A 23,602-nucleotide genomic window follows, 5' to 3' on the forward strand; every position below is an offset into this window, starting at 1 on the left:
TTTATTTATTTTTCTTTTTTTTTCTTTTTTCAGGGTGTTCTTTCCATTGCGCGTTTTGAAATATTCAGTTGCATAATCAGATTTTACAGTACAAACATTTGTTTTCGCTCATTTCTTATGTACATAAACACAAATCCAACTAAATGATATTATCTTCACTTTATTATGTTGTTCGAAAATCATGGAATTTCGCATTTTTACGCAGCAAACTTTCGATTTGGGTTTTACATTTTGAAATTGTTGGATATTCTCATTGCATATGTAGTTGTAAAATATTTGTATATTTTTTGTTTATGGTTTATCTTTTTATGGGTGTAGCGTAGACATTGAATGCTTTATGATTTGAATGGTTTTCTGTCTTAGTTCGTTAATTCTTAGGTTTTACTATAGTTTAGTTGCCTGTCTTACTCCGCCTGCAATTTCCACTAAATGTATTTTTTTCTTAACAATGCGATGGCCTGGGATTCCATTTGGATGAATAAATTATTTTCCATTTCCTTACACGTATAGATTAAACGTAACTTTGATTTGCTAGGCGATACGTTGCTTTCGTACCCGCAAAAAAAAATATTCCTATATTTAATTAGCTTTATTATCTTATATTTTCAATATATTTAAAATGTATTCCTCCTTCCCTATTTTTCGCTTTCCATACATTTGCTTTCTTGGTACGTATATGAGTCAGAGTACATCTGAGTAGTCAGCTTTCAAATAATTTTTACTAGCTGGATTTTGGGGAAGCAGAGTTGGATATGCGAATTATACATATGTCTGGGTATTACTGTATTTTTTATTTCGGATATGAACACACATAGTTTATTTTGGTATTTACCTCAGCTTACTTTCGTCTTCCACATTTCTTTACTGCGAGTTGCTTTTAATGCTTTTGGCACATTTATTTCTGCTTTTCTGATTTCCTTTGCATTGATTTACAATACATTATATTTAAACATGGAATTGAGCTGAACACGTACACACGAATATTATATAAACATTTACGTGGGAACTATGGGTGGTTTCGGTGCGTGTGTGAATTTGGCTATGGAAAACGAATACCTTAGAATCTTTCAATGACGCTTTTAAGTAAGCAAAATAATATCTATAAACTGAAAAGACTTGTATGGAGTATTTTAAGCAATCATCGGCATAAAATCAAATAGAAACAAGTAATTACAGCTGAATTGTTTAAGTGTCGCATTACTTTAAATTGAAAACCAAAATATTTACGAGAATAAGAGTGTATATCCGAAGAAGTTTTCGGTTTGCTGACTTCTAAACTACCACAGAATATAAGTTTCCCTAAAAGTATTAAATAGTCTTAATTTGATGTCGATAGTGTATAAATGGGTTTTTTTTCAATTTTGGGGTGGATTTGTCAATGACCGATGGAGCATATTTATAGCCAGTTTAGAACTCAGCACACCAAAATTTATTAGAAATTGGGTGCTTAAAGCATTTTCAATTTTGTAGTTCGGTCTTATTGATTGTTTAGTTTATTAGTGCTTGTGTCGATTAAGCTGATTAAGCTGAAAATCACACACGCACTTTTAGCGGATAAAGGTCATAAGGGACTATCAAACTGGCTTAAACTAAGGTCCGCAATAGTCTTTTGAGCCGTGGAAACGAAGATGTCAACAAAAGGTAGCAAAAAGGATTTACCAGTTTTTACCATGATAACAACACAACTATCTCGTGATCACTAAGGGCATAAATATTTACAGCTTACGGTTGCAAAGATCATCTAAACATTTTCTTTTTAGCCATAAATTTCCTTCTCTTTGAGCAGGCCCTAAATATATATACAGAACTCTTCATTAAACACTTAATACATACAGGTATATGTATATGTATAAATTTCTTCTAGAAAACCAATCGAATTCAGTTTGAACAAACAAAAAGAATACTTATCAATTAGACATCTAGAAATATCGTTATCAATGTCATTAACGTATTAAGGATTTATAGTACGCATATAACCTTCCGTAGTCGTACTTTTTCTTGAGAGTAGCTAAAGCCATTTAAAGAACCGAACACCATTTAATCTCAATATTGTTTATAGTTGACTTTCCTTGTGTGGGATTGGGGTTTTCATTCTTGTCATCATTTTCCACTAACGAGGTAACATTTAAACGCGTTTTCTTTTCCACTTAACTACGACACTTTAGTTTCTCCCTCTTCCTTTTGATTTAATATGCATTCAATTAGCCCCGCCCCTTCCTGCCACCCCACCTCTTTGCAATTAGCATGGGCGTAGATGATTAGCCCGTGGGGTGGCAGCCCCGACATCCCCATTGATTAATGCCCCCTTTGTCCTGGCCTACGGACGTGGGGCAGGAGCTCCTTGCATCATAATCTTGTTTGTATAATTACAATTGAATTAGGCTATAATAATCTTACTCCGCCAGCGCTGCCCATCTCCAACTCCGCGCTGATCTTTCCCAGAACTGGCTCCACTTCTCCGCCTGCCCATCATTGGCCTCCTTGCCCTTATCCTTCTGGCCATTCAAACTCATTTCCTTGGCATTCTTTTGTCTGCCGCCCTTTGTGTGGCAGAACAATGTGGTTGGCCGGGACTCCGCCATCGCCGTTAATAAAACCAATAAGGCTAATAGAAATGTACCGATTAGCCGCATTGTCCCTCGCCCGAGGACCGGGTCACTCCCGCTGGCCGGGTGCTGATCCGGAGTTCGGTCCTTGTAGAGCCTTCCGTTCAGGTTGCGTGAGCCGTCCTCGCTGCGCGTATCCTTTTGAACCACCTCGTTTTTCTGCGGGATAAAAGAAAGAACGTGCGTTTTGCTTGGACCTGTTTCGATTATTTTCAAAATGTTTGGGTCAACCCAAGGGTCAACTCAAGGGTGGTGGGCATTTTTGTGGGGCGTAAACTTACCGACACTTCGTTGAGATCGTCATCACGGAGTGTTTTTTTGCCGGGGCGCTCCATTTCTGAAAATAGAATTTGAATTTGAATTTGAATTTATATTCCTGTAGCGGTTTTTTAATAGCTGGTGTTAATCATAAAAGCCTTTGAAACTATATATTTGCATATAAACAGCAAAAAATAATACGCGACAATAAAAAAAAAGACTTAATTTATCCGTTTAAAAAAAACTAGAAGTATGATAAGTATCTTATTTTTGATAAACCTCAACAAATTAGACTTGCCAAATAGTTTCCAAACATATATAAATAATTAAAAATATGTTTTAAAAGTGTAGAGACATTTATTTGGGTCTTCAGTTTCAACAAAATGTCTTCCAATATACACATTTTCATAAATAATTAGTAGTTAGCCCAGTACAACAAAACAGAAAAGACAGGGAACGTGCTAACCGAACTGAAGTTACTTACTGTTTAAAGTTTAAAACAAGAAGGAAAGCTATAGGTGCCTCGACTATCATCAGAGATCATTCAAATGAATAAACACTTAGTCTATTGACCAATTTAAAAACAAAACTTCCGTTGCCACAGTATCTTACGGACGGCGTCTGGCGGATGCCGGAGGTACTACTGCCCGTACGAGGCCTTTGTAACATATTAACTTAGTTATTGATAACTTTTAAAATAATATTGCGACTAGACTGCTTATTGGCATGTACCAACAAAATCTATTTCAATTTGCACTGAAACAAATTCTTTTTAAATGTGGGCGCCAGACACACTTTAGCGTTGAGGGCTTTTGTGGCACCCCGTTGAGACATACTTGCGATGTTCAAGAACCCATAGTATCTGTATGCTTAGTCCCAACACTCTAGCTTCAATATTTTTTGGTTTCCGAGATTAAAACGTTCTGATCAAAAATAAGTATGCATTACACGGTTCAAAGCGCTTCCTTTTCCCTGTAACATACTTTTCGACCAATACAAAGTACCCTATACTGGTTTAGGTGTGCCCCAACCATCGATGTTTGCTTAATATTACAACATTCGATAGTATTGATAGTACTTTATATTTTTTACCACCCCTTTTTTGAATGTGGTTAGGTTTATCAGTAAAAAACCAATTTTTAAAAGTGGATTTATGTACAAAACAAGTAAATGTTTCCATGTTGTATATCTTACCATAAAGCCGGATGGTTCCCTCGGTATCGCCGATGCTATTCTTGGAGATGCACTTGTAGCCCCCGAAATCGCTCGATTGCAGTCGTTTGATGTGCAGAATCATCTCAATGGCGTACATATTATTCTCCTTTTCGGTGAGCGCGTAACGATCGCCGGCAATAATCATTTCACCTGTTCGGTGGCCAAAAAAGGTAGAACAAGCAGAAAATTCGAAATGAGCAACGATGAAAACGAGATGAGATGAGTTGAGGTGTGAATGAAGTCATGAATACGAAGCAGGGAATCGGGCCAAATGAGTTCGGGTTACGTGAGGAGAAAGGTGAAGAAAGGCGGAGGAGACCAGCCAGGGATGATGACATTTCTGGCATTGCCGTCGAGTGTTTCACGCTTACGTTGCGGCTCACGTCACGTTTGCAATATACGTCAAATGCACTTGACAAAAGATCCAGCCAGCCAGGTCTCCTCCTTTTTTTCCTTGACTTTTCTCTACCAGCTTTTCCACTTTTCTCCCTTTTCCTGGGGGACAACAAAATATTTGAGTTTCGAACACGAACCAAATAAAGACAAATTGCGGCAATGAAAGGTTTATAAAGCTTAAACCAGTCCGAGTTCCAACTCGGGCAGATGCTAAATGAAAAATTCAATTCGTGGCCACTCCGCCGCCCATCAGCCATGCAGACAAAAAATAAATGTGGCTAAAATGAGGCTAGCATTAAGTATTTGATTAGTAACTTAAATAAATTAATTAGCAAACGAGAAACACTACTTAAAACATTAAATCGTTTACTTCTATTATAAATAGTTTTTTTTTTCAAATTTAAGGTATTAATTACAATAAAATTACAGATTACGGATGAATTAATACTTCGATAAGCCGACGTCTATATACCCATGAAATACCTTGAAAAATTTCATGAAATGAAAAGCCGTATAAGCCCCATATGTATGCATAATTGAATTAAATTAAAACCTATATTTTAAAATCGTAAAAAATATAACATATTTCGTCATTCGATCGGTTCTAGTGCAGCTATAAGATGTAGTAGACTGTTTATATATTATTTAAATTTTAATTCATAAATTTGGATAAATTAAAATCAGCAGATGATGTGAAAATTGTTTTCTGTGGGTTGATATTATCGTACGTTTCTCGACTTACCATTCTCCCGCTGCCAATAATTGATGGCCTTCGGCGATGCCTCGACATTGCAAATTAATGTGACATCCGTGAGGACTGGGGCGCCAACCAATTGATTTGGTACTTGCACCAGCGGATGAACTGCGAAGAGAAATCGGATCAAAAGGAGTTAGGTCTGGGGGCTAAATCCACTCCCAGTGGCAGTGCCAATTGTTAAGCCATCAGTGGTTTTGACCTTGCCGCTCAACCCGTTTAACCCCTGCCCCCGCGGACTAGACCGGCAATTAAGCTGCCGACAAGGGACCCAAGTCAAACTTCAAACCCTTTTGTCTGACTCCGGATTCCAGCTGTGATTTTCCCGCCCTACGCTTTCATTTTTTTGTTGTCGGTTAATGGCAGCGCCAACAACAACTGATGCGATTTTAATTGAAAATGAATTATTTTGTTGTTAGAGTGAAAGCCAGCAATCCTGGCCAGCAATCAGGTCCACGCAGCAGCATCCATCTTTTTCGCCCAGTGGTCAGTCAGTGGCAAATAAAGCTAGCAAGCCATCTGCCCGACTTTTCCCATTTTCTACTTGCTATTAGGAATACACTCACTCATCTGGGCTGGGAATTGTTTTACCCAGCCGAAGCAATGACGACCCCAGAACATATTAATGATTCTCCCATTCATATCGATATTTGGCGTAGGAGTTATGGAGTCGTAAGGAGTTGTGGGACTTGCTTTAATAACTTATTTTTTTTGCCCCCAAAATCAATATTTAAACCTATAAAAATGGGGTTTGTTTTACTTACTTAAATTCTTAATAATATATAAAGTTTGTATGGCCCAAAATAATTATTTCGGGCGTTCATCAAAAGTCAATGATGGCCTGCGAGTTTACACAGCATTAAATGCAACATACGAATATCATTTCCTATTTCATAAAGCTCTGTAAAATATCTTTAAGAACTTTAGGGCTTAGCATTGCACTTAAAAAAGCTTTTATAGAGCAAATTTAAAAAGTATTTACTGGTATGGATGTAATGTATACAATTACCAAGTATTTAATTTTGGCTTTTATTCCGTTAGAGCATTTCAAGTTCGCCAGGGACACGCCATTAATTCATTGGGTTTGCCCTTTGGAGCTTTTCCATGTTGTTCGTGTCGTGTTAAGAATTTTTTTCGTTCACTTTCGTATTTTTTGCAAGTCGTTTTTTGTATGTTTTTTATTTTCTGACCCTTTCTCCCTAGTCTTTGACGTTGTCTTGAAGCCGCCCCAGGGAACGCAGCCGGAGAAGCGGAGGACCAAAGGACCGCAGGCCAGAGCCACTGACCATCATTGTTTTTTGGCTTTTCAACTTTGTCCTTTCAACCCACTGCACAGCCCCTCTTTCGCCTGGAGCTGCAATCGAGCGTTCATTATTGGTCAATTTATTGGATTTGTGCATGGCGCACTCTCGGCACGGCTCCATGTGGTGTCCGGATTTTCGGTCCGCACGGCCGTTCCCCGCCACGGTTCCTCTTCGGATCCGGAATAGTGCAGCGTATGTCATGTGTAGTTCGCAGAGGGACTCTCCTATAAGACCCCATTCCAGCTTCAGCCTACCACTCATTGAAAATTCAATTTGTCCTAATAGAGCTTTCTAGTAGGCAGCAGCTGCCAGGCGGCAAAGACATGAAAACTTAGTTTACTTATAACGGGGTTAAATCATCAAAAAAACTAACTACTCTTTTTATTTTGTAATAATATAAGTGAAAAAACCTTTTACTTTGGTGTCTGATTCAGATTCAAATGATTCTTGCAAGAAAAAATCATCAATACTTGAAAAAATAAATATTTTTGTCTAAATACTTTTTTTTGGAGCTGGCAGGGGTACAAATAGGCTCTCAGCTTAAACCGGCACTACGGTTCATATTAAATCTATACGTCATGGAGAAACATACAAAGCTTGATTCTAAAAATTTTTTTCTCTTGTAAGTTTTAAATGCACTTTTCGTCTCGAAGGTTTCTTTTTGAGGCGATGCCTACCGTTTAAAAAGAGAACAAGACTTAAGTACAGATAGAAATAAAAAAAAAATTTCCTATTGCCTTTTCTGGCAATCCAGTATATTTCTGTAAAAATATGTTGTATATGTTATGTATGTGAGAATCGTAATAATAAACTAGTCCTCAAAATTAGAAATGTTTTCAAAAAGAAGAAAGCAGAATCGGTAACTAATTATAATTATAACAATTATTACTGAACTGTTTTTTGAATGAAAAAATCAACAACTTGGTATCGACAAGATAGGTTTAAAAACACGAAAAAAACTATTCCATTTGATATGGAAAGATTGGTGTCCAAAGATTGCAATTAAATAAAATAAACGTTTCTTCTCAACAATTTACCATTTACAGCGGTAGTAAATTTATATCTATTTTTACCCCGATACTAGGGAAAGGATAGTTTAAAAAGCATTTTCACATTTCGCAGCATTTTCCGAAAGCTTTGTAATTGACTTCAAAATGGTGTGGGAAAAAGTTAAAGCCAAAAGAACAGGCTTTCCAATGATACTTCTTCATTTCATTTCCTTTTATTTCAATGTAATGACATCTTTATTTACAGCTGATGCGTTCAACCAAACTTTTCTTACTATCCTTACCCCACTCTTCCCTACAACGAAAAGACATAAAAGAGATTTAAATCGAACTATCCAAGAACAAGGTGTAAAATGTCTAAGTTTCTTAAATCAAAAACGGTTTTTTATGTGCAGAATGGATTTTATTTGTATACAGTTTGAATTCTTTTTCTTTGTAGATCTTTAAATCTAACCCGAAGTAGAGCTTACAGTGGAGCTCTGTTCAGTGGAGCTGCTATCAGTGGAGCTCTGTTCAGTGGAGCTGCTATCAGTGGAGCTCTGTTCAGTGGAGCTGCTATCAGTGGAGCTCTGTTCAGTGGAGCTGCTATCAGTGGAGCTCTGTTCAGTGGAGCTGCTATCAGTGGAGCTCTGTTCAGTGGAGCTGCTATCAGTGGAGCTCTGTTCAGTGGAGCTCTGTTCAGTGGAGCTCTGTTCGGTGGAGCTCTGTTCAGTAGAGCTCTGTTCAGTGGAGCTGCTTTCGGTGGAGCTGCTATCTGTCGAGCTATCAGTAGAGGAGCTGCTATCAGTGGAGCTGGAGGAGCTGTCCAAAGGACTCTCTGTAGTGGTAAAGCAAGGTCTTGGGCGACGACAGGGTGGAGCCCATCTCTTAGGAGGAAAGCAACCAGGACCTCCGAAAGCACCGCGACTGCCAAATCCTCTAGGACCTCTGAAGTCTTGGAAGCCACCGTTGAAGCCACGTCTGCGGAATGATCCCACGCTGCGACCAACATCGAATCCTCGGCTACCACGTCCTCCGCGTCTTCCACCGCCTCCTTGGGCCACCACCACAGCCACTAGGGCAAAAAGAATAATTGCAATGTAGGCACGCATTTCCAGACTTTTGCTTCGATCGCAACTTATTCAAACTGATAGTTTGAGGCCCCTTTTATACCCAAAACTCAGACAAAAGTCCACGCATCAGACGACCGAGAGTCCCCCATGACGTCAGCATCGCCTGTGTGCTTAGCTGGATTTTTTGAAGAATTGAGAATGAAGCGAAAAACGCGATGAGAGCGAGTAGAATCTAAGCCAAAATTCTTCTTTTTTAATTATTCGTGTACCTCTTGTTTTCTGCTTTGTTTGGCAACAGCTGGCTCATGTTTGAATTGAGTCCATTGTTTGAGTCTAAGACAGAGGGACTCTCCTATAAGACCCAATTCCAGCTTCAGCCTACCACTCATTGAAAATTAAATTTGTCCTAATAGAGCTTTCCAGTAGGAAGCAGCTGCTAGGCGGTAAAGAGATGAAGACTTATTTTACTTATATCGGGGTTAAATCATCAAAATAACTTACTCTTTTTATTATGTAATAATATTAGTGAAAAACAGTTTAACTTTGGTGTCTGATTTAGATTCAAATGATTCTTGCAAGGAAAAATCATCAATACTTGAAAAAATATTAATTTCTTAAAAAATAAATATTTTTGTCTAAAAACATTTTTTTTTGAGCTGGCAGGGGTAGAAATAGGCTCTCAGCTTAAACCGGCACTATGGTTCGTATTAAATCTATACGTCACGGAGAAACATACAAAGATTGATCCTAAAAATGTTTCCCTTGTAATTATACCCGTTACTCGTAGAGTAAAAGGGTATACTAGATTCGTCGGAAAGTATGTAACAGGCAGAAGGAAGCGTTTCCGACCCCATAAAGTGTATATATTCTTGATCAGAATCACTAGCCGAATCGATCTAGCCATGTCCGTCTATCCGCTGAGATCTCGGAAACTATACAAGCTACAAACCGGGATTAGGCATGCAGATTCCTGAGATTCCTGCGTAGCGCAAGTTTGTTTCAGCAGAGTGCCACGCCCACTCTAACGCCCACAAACCGCCCAAAACTGTGGCTCCTACAGTTTTGATGCTAGAATAAAAATTTTAAATGAAATGTATTGTTCTCATCAATACCTACGCCACGCCCACTCTAACGCCCACAAACCGCCCAAACCGGTGGCGCCCACAATTTTTATGCTAGATAAAAAATTTTAACTGAAATATATTGGTCTCGTCAAAACCTATCGATTGATCCAAAAAAAAGTTTGCCACGCCCACTCTAACGCCCATAACGCTTAAGTCTGTCTACCGCCGGTAGGTGGCGCATTTAAATCTCGCTTTACTGCTTGCATATTCTGATAGTCGAGGTACTCGACTATACCATACTCGACCATCTTGGAAACAGTCACTTTGCTGCTTGCATATCTCACTCTTCCTCGCACTTCCTTAAGATAATTAATGGGTATCTGAAAATTGAGACACTCCACTAAAGCCTTCTCTCTTATTCGATTTAAAAAGCGTATTTTTTCACCACATCCGTTTTTTTTCGCTCATAGTAGGGGAGAGTGGGGTAAGGATAGTTAAGGGGGAAGGATAGTTTGTGCCGATTTAGAGGGCGACATTAAAAATTTGAGCTACAAACGCCATCAACTGAAGAAGTTGTGATTTAATTTCTGTCAACGTCATAGTTGATAAAATATCTTCATTCTGTTCGACACTATTAATTGGACATTGGTCGTTCTCAAGATTTTTTAATTTAATTTTTTTCTGAAGCAATTTTTGTGTCAAACGCGTACCCGCTTTTAATTTTTTTGTGTTCTTCTTTCTTGGTGATATTTGGCAACAACTCAAACACTCCCTGTGGGGCACGGATAGGTGAAGTTATTATTTATCATGAAGATAGGTTTAAAAAAACGAAAAAAACTATTCCATTTGATGTGGAAAGATTGGTGTCCAAAGATTGCAATTAAATAAGAAAAACGTTTTTTCTTAACCATTTACCATTTACAGCGGTAGTAAATTTATATCTATTTTTACCCCAATACTAGGGAAAGGATAGTTTAAAAAGCATTTTCACATTTTGCAGCATTTCCCGAAAGCTTTGCAATTGACTTCAAAATGGTGTAGGAAAAAGTTAAAGCCAAAAGAACAGGCTTTCCAATGCTACCTCTTCATTCATTTCCTTTTATTTCAATGTGATGACATCTTTATTTACAGCTGATGTGTTCAACCAAAATTTTCTTACTATCCTTACCCCACTCTTCCCTACAACGAAAAGACATAAATGAGATTTAAATCGAACTATCCAAGAACAAGGTATAACATATGGGCTGAAAAGTCCCGGGCCTAACACATAGATGGCGCTAGTTTTGTTGCGGTCACCATTTTTACAATTAATACTAACCTTCAAAAGATAACTGTTAAAATTTCATGATATTCTATTCATTAGTTTGTGAGTTATTGTGCTAAGAGTGACGCTACTTTTGGTTTTTTCAAAACAATGTATCAAAAACAATTTCGTGTTTTAATTTTACACTGCTTCTTGATGGAAAAAAATACCGTTCAAGCGAAGGAATGGCTTGAAAAGTGTTATGGGGACTCCGCTCCATCAGAAACAACAATAAAACTTTGGTTTGCTGACTTCAAACGTGGTCGTAGAGACACCGATGATGCAGAACGCAGTGGACGTCCAAATGAGGCGGTAACACCAGAAAACATCAAGAAAATCCACAAAATCGTTTTGAATGATCGAAAAGTGAAGTTGCGTGAGTTAGCTGACATCGTAAAGATATCAAAAGAACTTGTTGGCTTTATATTGCATGAGCATTTGACTATGAGAAAGCTCTGTTCAAAATGGGTGCCGCGTTTGCTCACTGGTGACCAAAAACAAAAACGTGTTGATGATTCCGAGCAGTGTTTGGCCCTGTTTAAACGTAACAAATTGGAGTTTTTGCGTAGATATGTGACAATGGATGAAACATGGATCCACCACTTCACTCCGGAATCAAAACGATCGTCATCTGAGTGGACAGCAACTGGTGAACCTCGTTCAAAGCGCCCGAGAGCACAACAATCTGCTGGAAAGGTTATGGCCTCGTTATTTTGGGATGTGCGTGGTGTAATATTCATCGACTATCTTGAGAAAGGACATACCATCAACAGTGAATATTATATAGCGTTATTGGAGCGTTTGAAGGCCGAAATTGCAAAGAAACGACCGCATATGGCGAAAAAAAAAATTTTGTTTCATCAAGACAACGAACCGTGTCACAAGTCAATCAAAACATTGACAAAACTACATGAATTGAACTTCGAATTGCTCCCACATCCACCGTATTCGCCAGATTTGGCCCCAGCGACTACTGGCTGTTCGCAGACCTAAAAAAATGCTCACCGGTAAGAAATTTCCCACGAATGAAGAGGTTATCGCTGAAACTGAGGCCTATTTTGAGGCAAAAGATAAATCGTTCTACAAAAGTGGTATTGAAATGTTAGAGCGGCGCTGGAATGATTGCGTTGCTCTTGATGGAGATTACGTTGATGAATAAAGCTAATTTTGAACCAAAAAAAACGTGTTTTCTTTGTTAGGCCCGGGACTTTTCAGCCCATGTGTTAAAATGGCTAAACGGTTTTTTACAGTGCAAAATGGATTTTATTTGTATACAGTTTGAATTCTTTTTCTTTGGTAGATCTTTTAATCTAACCCGAAGTAGAGCTTACAGTGGAGCTCTGTTCAGTGGAGCTGCTATCAGTGGAGCTCTGTTCAGTGGAGCTGCTATCAGTGGAGCTCTGTTCAGTGGAGCTGCTATCAGTGGAGCTCTGTTCAGTGGAGCTGCTATCAGTGGAGCTCTGTTCAGTGGAGCTGCTATCAGTGGAGCTCTGTTCAGTGGAGCTCTGTTCGGTGGAGCTCTGTTCAGTAGAGCTCTGTTCAGTCGAGCTGCTTTCGGTGGAGCTGCTATCAGTCGAGCTATCAGTAGAGGAGCTGCTATCAGTGGAGCTGGAGGAGCTGTCCAAAGGACTCTCTGTAGTGGTAAAGCAAGGTCTTGGGCGACGACAAGGTGGAGCCCATCTCTTAGGAGGAAAGCAACCAGGACCTCCGAAAGCACCGCGACCGCCAAATCCTCTAGGACCTCTGAAGTCTTGGAAGCCACCGTTGAAGCCACGTCTGCGGAATGATCCCACGCTGCGACCAACATCGAATCCTCGGCTACCACGGCCTCCGCGTCTTCCACCGCCTCCTTGGGCCAACACCACTGCCACTAGGGCAAGAAGAATAATTGCAATGTAGGCACGCATTTCCAGACTTTTGCTTCGATCGCAACTTATTCAAACTGATAGTTTGAAGCCCCTTTTATACCCAAAAACTCGACAAAAATCCACGCATCAGACAACCGAGAGTCCCCCATGACGTCAGCATCGCCTGTGTGCTTAGCTGGATTTTTTGAAGAATTGAGAATGAAGCGAAAAACTCGATGAGAACGCCTAGAAGATCTAAGCCAGAATTCTTCTTTTCTAATTATTCGTGTATCTCTTGTTTTCTGCTTTGTTTGGCAACAGCTGGCTCATGTTTGAATTGAGTCCATTGTTTGAGTCTAAGACAATTGCGGTGCTAAAGTCATTTCCGCAAATAAAAAATATTTTACTCATAACATCTCAAAAAAAAAACAATGATAACGTTAAGAAAATAAACAAGAAAAATTAGACGCTAGAAAAACAAGAAAAGAAGCTAGTTTTGGCATTATCATTAAAAGCATTCGTATATTGGCGAACTGTATTTAAAAGTACATGCTGTTGCTTGTCCAAGTTTTTTAGAAGTTACAAATTTAGGTTATCCAACCCTGTATTTAACGACAGTCGATGATTGGGCCCATTCTTCTCCTTTTATAGTTATATAACTACTTGTGGTATATTTAGGGTTACTATTCCCTTACGATAATGTATTAGAAAAGAGTGACTTATAATACGTCAACATGCCAATTCGATGAGTTGGTATGGTGTTATTATCAAATATTTATCGGCAAAACGAATTGATTTGCATTTATTAAGCTTGAAAAACTTCGATTCGATATTTTAAAATATATGTAATTTTGAGTTAAGAAAATTAAGGATTAAGCGAAATAGCTGCCTTGACTTAAATAGGTTGGGGTCGCTTTAAGTTTACACATCCACTTAGCCTTAATACTCGGCGAAAAACCTCCGAGGAGCCTCTTAATTTTCTGATTAGAATCAATCAAGCCGGTGGGTGAAAATGCGCCAAGACCAGGACGCAAAAGAGGGACGGGTGGCGTTGAAGGAACGCAACTTTCCTCGCTTTTCGCACATATGGATTTTTAAATTGAAATTTCGACGACCAGACGGAGGAGGGCATCTTTAAGAGCCGTGGAAATGGAATTGAAATGACAAAGGCAAACGAAAATGTGGCATAGATAAAATAAAATACAAATGAAAATTAATTTTTGCGGCAAAGCGAGCTCCACCGGATGTGTGTTTGTGTGGCATACGAAACTGTTGCCACATTTTCACGACCGTGTCAATACAATTTTTAGGATACGATCTTCTTGGTTTTCTGACAAGCCAAAACTTTTAGGTATTCTTCGCTTCCCTTCCCCCATTTCCTCTTACGGTCCTACCTTTTTTCCTCTTTTTTCCGCGCTTTTCTGAATTTTTTCGTACCTTTTGCTATCCCGCTACCCTGCTTGCCAAATTGTCGTCATATAAACTTTTGCCCCTTCTGGAAATTTCATTAACATTGATGCGGGAAGGTAAAACAGTATGAAGTGGGCTGCAAGGGGGGTCACGGGGGGGCTTAAAGAGGACTTTCATGTGGGCAGACAGGGGGATAGTGTAGAACTGCCCTTAACAATTACCACTTCACATGATACACACGCCCGCCCCACACACGAGTTTAAAGTTTTACGGCAGAAACGTGACGTTGCGTTGCCCCAAGAAACACCCATTTGTCCCCCACCCATTTGTGCCATTCCCCGTTCTGGAAAAATGCCCTTTGACCCCACATCCTTCAGTTTGGCGCCTTAATGCATTTGGAAAGTTTGCCGGCCACGTGAAGGAAGCTGCCGGATATCGAAACGGAAACACTTGCAGTTGGCGCCGCTGCGTTATTGCTGCGGTTCTGTTCCTGTTCCTCTTCCTCTTCCGCTTTCCGTTTATAGTTCTGCCATTTAGTTTCGATACTGGCTCCACCACGTGGAAGCCCCCTTCTGGAACACGCACATCACATCCGAGCCGGGCTATACGTTACCATTATGATTATTATGCGGCATTAGCTGCCTTCGACTGCCATAAATCAGAGCATTTTCTTGGCCAACAGCAGCAGCAGGTGGCGCCACCCATTTATCATGTATCAAATACGGATAGATATATGTGTATATACTATAGGGGTACTCACAGTGCACCTGTAGCTTCATCCGCTTGCTCACCGTCGGCGGCACTCCGTTGGAGGCGATGCACATGTAGGCGCCCATTTCCGATCGCGTGATCTTCGACAGCGTCAGCATTTCGCCCTCCACCGATTGGGCTGCGGGTGGCAAGAATAATTGTGTGTGTAAGAATGTGTTCATATGCCTTATATATATACTAAAGACATGCGGTCGGTTAGTCGGTTCAAGGAGGCGACCCGTGCCACCCTAAGGTGCTTCAGTCATTGGGTAAACGTGGGGTTCCGCGTTCAGGAAGTTAGCTTTAAGGAATTGGTTTAAATGATTTAAGGCACTTCGGCAATATGAAAGAAAACTTAGCACGGCGTAACCCAAGAATTTAGAATATGTTTTCAGTGTTTGGTGCCTTAAAAATAAGTGGAATATTTTGGGTCTAGTTTTATTTATTCCTATTTCTTGTAATATTTATTAAATAGTATCTATCATTATACTCGTAAGTGGTTTAAGGTACTTCGGAAATATGAAAGAAAACTTTGCACGGCGTAACCCAAGAATTTAGAATATGTTTTCAGTGTTTGGTGCCTTAAACATAAGACGAGTATTTTAGTATAAGTTTTATTTATTCCTATTTCTTGTAATATTTATTAAATAGTGTCTATCATTACACTCGTAACACCCACAAATACTTGCAGGTGCTTCAATCAATCAAGTTAGCTTTAAGGAATTGATTTAAATGATTTAAGGCACTTCGGCAATATGAAAGAAAGAATTCGAAATATTTTTTCAATATTTGGTGCCTTGAAAATAAGACGAATATTTTAGGTTTAGTTTTATTTATTCCTATTTACCGTAATATTTATTGAATTGTGTCTATCATTATACTCGTAACACCCACAAATACTTGCAGGTGCTTCAATCTTTGGGTAAACGTGGGGTTCCGCGTTCAGGAAGTTAGCTTTAAGGAATTGATTTAAATGATTTAAGGTACTTCGGCAATATGAAAGAAAGAATTTGAAATATTTTTTCAGTATTTGGTGCCTTGAAAATAAGACGAATATTTTAGGTTAAGTATTATTTATTCCTATTTACTGTAATCTTTATTGAATAGTGTGTATCATTATACTCGTAACACATACAAATACTTCCAGCTCTAGCGTCATTGCTCGTGAACTGCCATAAAATTCTATTTTAACTACAGCGTTCCTTCTTGTTTTAAATACACTTGACAATATCCAATTTTTAAATGCATTCTTTCTTACCTTTGGTTTTCTGGTGCGAACCACTGCGGGCGATGATCTCCCTGCCGTCCTCGCGGCGCCACGTAATCTTGGGCTTCGGATGACCACGCGCTCGGCAAACGAGCTTGGCGGATCCGCCCTCTGGAACCATCATGTCTCCAGAGGTCTCCTCGTTGATGATGTCCGGCGGAATGACCACCTCTAAGGTGGCGGTCTGTAAGCGAAAACATTTAGGTGAGTAATTGATCTTTTAATTTACCGGAAATCACGTATACGATCCGTTGTTAACGTAACGTATACGCCTAGTAGCACCGCTTGAAGAAACTTGTTATAAATGTGTATTCAGCCACCTATCAAGCTTTGTATACTACAGCTTTCAAAAAATTAGATGTTCTACTTTCCGGAGACGAAAATATTCAATGGTTCCTCATCCGTTTTTTTTGGCTAACACATCCATGTTGACATGCTATCAGCTTAATTGCCAACTATATATAAAGCCGTTTGTACTCCCTTCCGATTTCGTATCGAGTAATTGATATCTTTAAAGCAGTTCTTTGAGTAAAATAAAATGTAAATAATTTCATTCGTTGTGCTTTTTACCAAAAAGCCATAAAAAATAGCACTAAAGTGCACCACTTTTAATGAGTATTGGTCAACAGTTTAAACGTACTCTGCGACAAATTGCCGTCTCATTATAAATCCCGGTATCCCGCACCTTTCCCCCTTTTATCCTTTTATCCTTTTTTAACATTTGTTTCATTTTGCGGTCGCTGGCTGCTAGCAACAATAACCGAATTGCTGCTATCATTGTCGTTGTCATTGTCATTGTTCTCGCTGCAGTTGACAGTTGTGTCATAAAATAAAGTTGACGTCACTGGGAAAAAAGAAGAGGCCGGCTGGCAGAAAGGAGGGGGCGAGAAAAAAAATGGAAAACCCCAAAACGAGTCAAGCGCGAAATTTATACGACAGTGGGTAAAAGAGGCTGAAAGCAGGACGCCAGGCGAGAAAGCTGGAGAAATGTCAAGCCTGTTTGCTTTTTATTTGTCTCATATTTGCTTTTCACTCAATTCGCTTTGTTAGGTTGATTTTATTACAAACCGGCGGATGGTTGGGCCGCCGCCCACCCGCATTTTCCTCATCATCCTTGCAGCATAAATGAAATGAAATTGAAAACGCAATCGTTTTCCACATGTCGTTTAATGGCGGGGTGGTGCTCCATAAAAAAACTCAATTCAACTCGACTCTCGACTCGACTCGAGTAACAGCAAACGTCACATGAGAACCATGCACACACAGAGGAAAATTCCCCCCGGAAAATTTCAGAGGAATACCCTATCCCTTACCCCTACACACACACACCCATATAAGCGCTCTTTGATGACGTCAACGTTGCAAGGGCACTGTGTTTGTTATTTATTTTTGTCATTAAAGCGCTTCATTGTTTATATATCGTGTTTAAATATCGCACACACACTAGTGCAAAAAAAGGAAGGAAAATCGGAGGCCAGGATATGCAGGATACATTTACAAACACCAACACATGCAGATCCCCGACATTCCCGGCATAATTTCATTATACCCCTACTTCGTCCGTAACGTTTTTTGCTGTCCTGGGGAAAATGCAACTGAAAGAAGATAGCTTTGATGCTTTGTTAGTTTCAAGAAATTAGGCTGCAGCAAAAAATTAAAGGCTTCTGGAAGATGCAAATACATCAAGGATCAGCTATAACAAAAACAAAAGGTACTGATGATATGTATACGTGTGTCGCCTTATATTGCTTTATGACAAAGATTTGCATAACGGAAGTAAAAAAGCAACATTATGTTACACTCAAAACAAACTTAACTCTAAAGTCAAGGATATCGCCCTATTTTTGCCTTCAAGACAAGTTTGGGGGTAATTTTTATACACCTGCAGAGGGTATAATGATTTCAGTCAGAAGTTTACAACGCAGTGAAGGAGTTGGTGTGTTTTCTGACATATGAACTTCTACCTTTTGGGAATATCATTATTTTAATATATCAGAATTTCGAATTAAATTTAAAACAAATCGGACGACTCTATCACATAGCTGTCATAGGAACGATCGGATAATTAATGTCAAAATAATGCATAGACCGTTATATTTCGTTTTCGGTAACCATACGCGGTAGAAAGTTGATATGGAACATTATCTAAAAATTTGGTAATTAGTTTTTAGTTTTCTAAAAATCGGAGAGCTGTGTACATACAATGCTCCCACGGGAACGACCAGCAAGGGTATAGAAACTTCGGCAGGCCGAAGCTAGCTTCCTTATTTACTAAATTTCAGGGAAAAACTTTTTAAAAAGTTTTTTTTTTAAAGTTGAAATTATCCAAAACAATTAAAACGAGAAGAACCGCCAAAGTCGAGGATCTACACAATCTGATACCCATTTTTCTATTAACCAAATCGATAGGTAGTTGACGGACTTAGTGACTTGTCGATGTGATGGCTACACTCATAAAAATTTTTTAGTCGCCTGTTAAATAAAAAACCGTTCTCAATAAAAAATTGCAAGAACAACTTTTCTTGAAAATAAAAAAATTAAAATCGTTCTTGTTTTTAGACCTTTTAAAGCCAAAACTTTTTAAATGTTTCTCGTTTGGATTATTGAATGAAAATGCGTATAAAACTATGAAGATAACCTTTGATTACAGTAGTTTACAAGATAATATTTTGAAAATACTCCAAGAAGAATGATGGTACTTCCTGGTAGAGTTGGACCCCTTGATCACAAAAATGAAGTAAAATTGTATTTAGGATACGATTTTTTCAAATATTTTGTAAAAAACTTTTTTGTTACCCCTTAGTTTTTAATTATTTCTGGAGTTGCGCTTTATGTTAAATCATGTTCTTATGTATATCGCTGAGATTCTAGCTGGCAGAGCTATGGAAATCGAATGGGCCGGAGTTAATATAAATTATTTGTATATGGTAAGGGTTCTGGGGATAAGAATTCTATAAAAATTAAAGAAAGTAATAATGAATATAATATTGTCCTCTTTTTTTCATTTTGAAAAACCTGCAAAAGCAGAACATGAATTTTATCTTAAGAACTTTTTTTTTGTTGTGAAGGCGTCTTACTAAAAAAAGGTTTAGTTTTAAAAAATTTCACTTCTTGAAAACCGATATACCTTTGAAACAGACACGCGTTTTCTTCATAAAAAGCAAAGTCGCCTTTGGCAAAAATAAAAAATGATTTTTCAAATGTTAGGGGGCTTAGTTCTTAGTTTAGGTCTTAGTTTTTGTACGAGTGTATGGCTCCTTTAGCTTTATAGCATAACCTGTAGCCCTGACTATTATTACAGAATCGCAAGAAAACAAATGGTTCGTTCTTCCGGGGAATGTCAATGCGTTCCCGCACTGAAATCGCAAGGCTCACCTGCATCTTCATGGGATCCGTGTTGACCTGACACATGTATTTGCCGGAATCCTCCATTTTGACGCTGCGAATGTTGAGCGTCCATGTGTTGTAGTCGTTGTGCTGCACCGATAATCGATCATTGTTGGTTATCACGTGCTCGTGAATGGCCAGAATTGCCTTGGCATCGGCCTTAATCCAGGCGACCTGATGGTGCCAGTTTGCCAAATGGGAACGGGGGTGGCCATCGGTGGAAAGGGAGGGAAATCGGGAAAATGGGAAATGGGAAATGGAAGTGGGGATAAAGGGATGACCATTGTTGTTGTTGAGTTGATGACAGCGTCGGTTTGAATGTGCATATGAGTGAGTGTGTGTTGATGAAGACAACGGTTGGCCGTTGTTGCATGTCAAAGTGTTGTTTGTGTGTGTGTTTGTGTTCCGGGATATACATATACGTGTGGGTGTGAGCGAACGCCAGATGTTCGGAAATTGCAGTTTGATATCCACCCACAGGCAAAGTTTCGGGGTCATTATATTTAGTTAATGCCATTATGGGAGCCATTCGCGCATTGTCACCAATTTCGGTGTTGTTTGTTGTTGAATTGTTGAGTTACCCAAAAATTCGTGTCAAATTCAGGTGTTAAAGGATTAACAAAATGATGTTCGTAAATGTTTGTATATTTGTGTTGTTGAATTAGCCAAGTTAAATTATGTTTAATATAAAAAAAAACAAAAAACCAACGATATTAATTATAAGTTTCATTGTAATTGTAAGTGTTGGTGTATTGGGGTAAAGGCGAGTGGGTGGCAGCATTTTGTTTTCAGGGATTTTCGAATATTTGTGTTGTTGAATTAGCCAAGTTAAATTATGTTTAATATAAAAAAAAACAAAAAACCAACGATATCAATTATAAGTTTCATTGTAATTGTAAGTGTTGGTGTATTGGGGTGAAGGCGAGTGGGTGGCAGCATTTTGTTTTCAGGGTTTTTCACAAGGATGGGTCAGTCGAAGGATTTATGTCAGTTTTGGTGCATTGCATTCAAAGCAGCCGGCGATAGTGTTGTTAGTCAGTCCGAGTTTGAGTTGTTGCAAATTGCGTTGGTGTAGTATTGTTATTGGTATTTTTGTTGTTGTCATTGTCAGATGTCAGCGCAATTTGACGCCATTTCCATTTTGCACAGGAGCAATGGCAAAGTTTTTGCAAGTTTTTGGTTCAAGGGTGGGTAGGACAGTTGGTTTTTTCCGGTGGTTTTGCCATCGAGTGCAGATTGTTAGAGTCATTGTTGGTGGTGTTGTTATGGTCGGTGGATATGAAAGGGGATATTTCAAGTGCAATTAGTGGAATTGGGTTTGCGGTTTTCGGTTTTCGGTTTTCGGGTTTCAGCGTCCATCGTTGGCCATTTGGCGAATGGATTTCAGTGTTTTTTGTGGATATGGGTTTTAGTTTGTGTTCGTGGAGAGAAGAAATATTCAACAATTAGTTAACATTTTCCGCTTATGCAATCTCCTCGTGTTTCTTATGCAGTTCTATACATTTTCTTTTCCTTTTTGTAACCAAAGAGCAAAGATAAAACAAACATACATACAACAGGAAGTAACGCTCACATGTGCAAAGCACACATACAGAGACAGTGGGGGAGAGATAGATAGAGAGAGAGAGAGAGACAGACAGAAACGAAGGGAAAGGAACACAAGAGTCATGAATTATGGGTGCAGTTGGCGGTGCGTTGTGAAGCGGCTAATCAGTTGGCATTAACATCGCATGCACAATTAGAAAAAAGAGTGGATTAATGTTAAACGGGGAAGGGGGAGGGGGATAACGACTAAAAGGATATATATGTATGGTGCAGGCAGGCAAATGTTGCAACACTCACAATCCTCCCATCCCACTAATCCTAGCCCCTGCGCCACCTCCCTGCTCCTCTGCTCCGCCTAGTTTTAATTAACATTATGATGTGCCGACTGAGCGCAGTCTACGGGTTTTAGCTAATAGGCTTAAGCGGCTTTGTACGGACGAAACGAAAACGGGTTTCGCAAATCCGGAAAGTGAAACGGGGAACGGGAACGGTGGAAAAGGAACTAACGATAAAGTCGGATCGGTACACTCAGGAGAAAACTTGACAGATAGGATTTGTACAAGTATTACGAAAAATCATCAAACCTGTACGAATTTTTTCCATTTCCGAATGGTGTCTTCGCGGCTTAGTATTCCCAAGTCATTATTCTGAGGAAGTAGCGTATATATATAGCTTTAAGAAGAAAGTTTTTAAATAACAATTTTATTATTCAGGCCCATTCATTTGGTAACTGATTTAAATTTTGACTATGTATTTTAGTGTTAAATGTTGATTGACAAATAAGGTCACCAAATAATTAGGGCTCTTTGTTTATAATTCTTAATATCTCATTTGTTTTTTGTTAATCAAATCACATTGATTGTTTTGGGTGGAAAGCCATTTTAAATGAGCTGGACTTGCCTCAAATGTGTATTATGTTTAAAAGCGTACTATAAATGCTTCAAACACATGTCCTTGTAATGGAAATATTTTTTCAATTCTAAAATTATATCAACCGGCTTCAGAACTCTCAAAAAATATTATATTTTAAAACCATAATTAGGAAAGTTATTCCTTATGCAAAACTTTTCGGTAAAACTAATCTTCTTGTAAAATGCATTTATGCGTTATTCCGTGCCTACAAATAAAACGAACTTTTGTTGGGTTGATAACAAGAAATAAATAAAATAAATACTTGAGAAAAAATGTTTAGTGCTTGTCCCCACAAAGGTTTTTTTTTGGAAAACCAACCAAGTCATGCGCAAGAGTCAAACCTAGCCGCATCTTTATTGCGTAACATTCTCATACTTATCAGTAAAAGTTATCCAAATGTATCGCAAAAAAATCTTTTCTATAAATATTTATAAATGGAGTTAGCCAAAGGAATATTGGCCGTGACGTGTGTTTGTAAAGAAAAACAAGAGAGAACGCTATAGTAAAATGAATAGAAAAACTTATAAAATGGTCTTGCTTAAACCAAATTGTTGGGATCAAAAAAAACTACAAAATTTTTTTTTTTAAAACATACGAAATGTCCCGAAAAATATTGTTTTTAATTTTTATTTATAAAAAGTAAATTTATTTATTGGTTCTTGCATTCTTAATATTTTATTTGTAATTTTGATAACATATTGAGGTACGACCCTACCAATTATAATCCAATAGATAGTCCCTTGCTGACCAATAACCTGATTACTCCAAAAAAGTGCTTGTACTGGGTTAACTCTTTATCTTTAGTCTAAGGATGGCTCAAAATTGGCACGAATATATACGACACAAAATGTATTAAACCAAAAAGTATATATGAGCATATGTGTTCTGCACTTCAGCCCAACTATTTCGGGTGGGACTGCCTCCCAAATAAATATAAAATCATTCATTTATTGGTGTCAGTCTGAGTCATGCCAAAAAATTCCAAGATTCTATTTTTGAACCTATACATAAAAAAGTTAAACCCATAACTCCATAAATCTGTAGCTCCAATCTGTTTTATGATAGTTGTCTGAATAATGTTACATTGACACCTTAAAAGGGGCATATTGATAACTTTTTGGGTGTAGACAATGAGCTGGCGTAAAACTAAGTAAATTAAAAAAAATCGTTGTGGGGCAAGCATAAAACATTTTTAGAAATGTGTTTGTTTTTATTTTTATGCAATTAACTAATTAAATACCCTATAAAATTTGCAACTAATTGCTTTCAAAAAAATATATGGAACACTCCAACCGGTGATTTTAAAAGACTTTCAAACAAAGGGTATTTTTAAAACTTTGAAGTTTTTGCAAATGCTTTAAGAAATTGAACTAAACTAAATGAATTAAAATAAAATATTTTAAGTGCTTTCCTGTTACCGAAAATAGAATTAAAACATCATATCAGTTAAACTTTACGGATTGCATATTAGATTTCTTCTAGAAAATAAAAACAGCAAATGGTTGAGTTTCTGGTGAAAATATCA

The 23,602-nt window shown here is 38.3% G+C and overlaps 3 protein-coding genes across 6 annotated transcripts in view; all 3 read right to left on the bottom strand.

The window, feature by feature from the left end:
* DIP-beta (Dpr-interacting protein beta) overlaps positions 1-23,602 on the bottom strand; it is a 47,010-nt gene continuing 23,408 nt past the window's right edge. For 2 of the 4 annotated variants that reach the window (XM_017076330.4, XM_017076328.4), the window contains exons 4-10: positions 19,609-19,794; positions 16,225-16,417; positions 14,977-15,105; positions 5,218-5,337; positions 4,059-4,229; positions 2,888-2,943; positions 1-2,765 (exon numbers count right to left, since the gene is read on the bottom strand). In XM_017076330.4, coding sequence (XP_016931819.1) covers positions 2,394-2,765; positions 2,888-2,943; positions 4,059-4,229; positions 5,218-5,337; positions 14,977-15,105; positions 16,225-16,417; positions 19,609-19,794 — 1,227 coding nt within the window. In that variant the 3' untranslated portion in view covers positions 1-2,393. The remainder of the gene's footprint in view (positions 2,766-2,887; positions 2,944-4,058; positions 4,230-5,217; positions 5,338-14,976; positions 15,106-16,224; positions 16,418-19,608; positions 19,795-23,602) is intronic. The other 2 variants (XM_017076331.4, XM_065868728.2) reach the window with 1 other exon arrangement.
* On the bottom strand, positions 7,922-8,669 carry LOC136117757 (uncharacterized). Its single transcript, XM_065868729.2, has one exon. The coding sequence runs from the start codon at positions 8,629-8,631 to the stop codon at positions 7,990-7,992; it is 642 nt and encodes a 213-aa protein (XP_065724801.2). The 5' UTR covers positions 8,632-8,669; the 3' UTR covers positions 7,922-7,989.
* On the bottom strand, positions 12,200-12,904 carry LOC139353371 (uncharacterized). The gene has a single exon (XM_070997408.1). The coding sequence runs from the start codon at positions 12,864-12,866 to the stop codon at positions 12,270-12,272; it is 597 nt and encodes a 198-aa protein (XP_070853509.1). The 5' UTR covers positions 12,867-12,904; the 3' UTR covers positions 12,200-12,269.

This window comes from Drosophila suzukii, chromosome X, assembly GCF_043229965.1.
Source record: "Drosophila suzukii chromosome X, CBGP_Dsuzu_IsoJpt1.0, whole genome shotgun sequence".
In the NCBI taxonomy this organism is placed as follows: Eukaryota; Metazoa; Arthropoda; class Insecta; order Diptera; family Drosophilidae; genus Drosophila; species Drosophila suzukii.

What these genes read in the sequence shown, in the direction of transcription:
- LOC139353371 (XM_070997408.1), bottom strand. Translation starts at nt 12,866, where the DNA reads ATGCGTGCCTACATTGCAATTATTCTTCTTGCCCTAGTGGCAGTGGTG.
- LOC136117757 (XM_065868729.2), bottom strand. Translation starts at nt 8,631, where the DNA reads ATGCGTGCCTACATTGCAATTATTCTTTTTGCCCTAGTGGCTGTGGTG.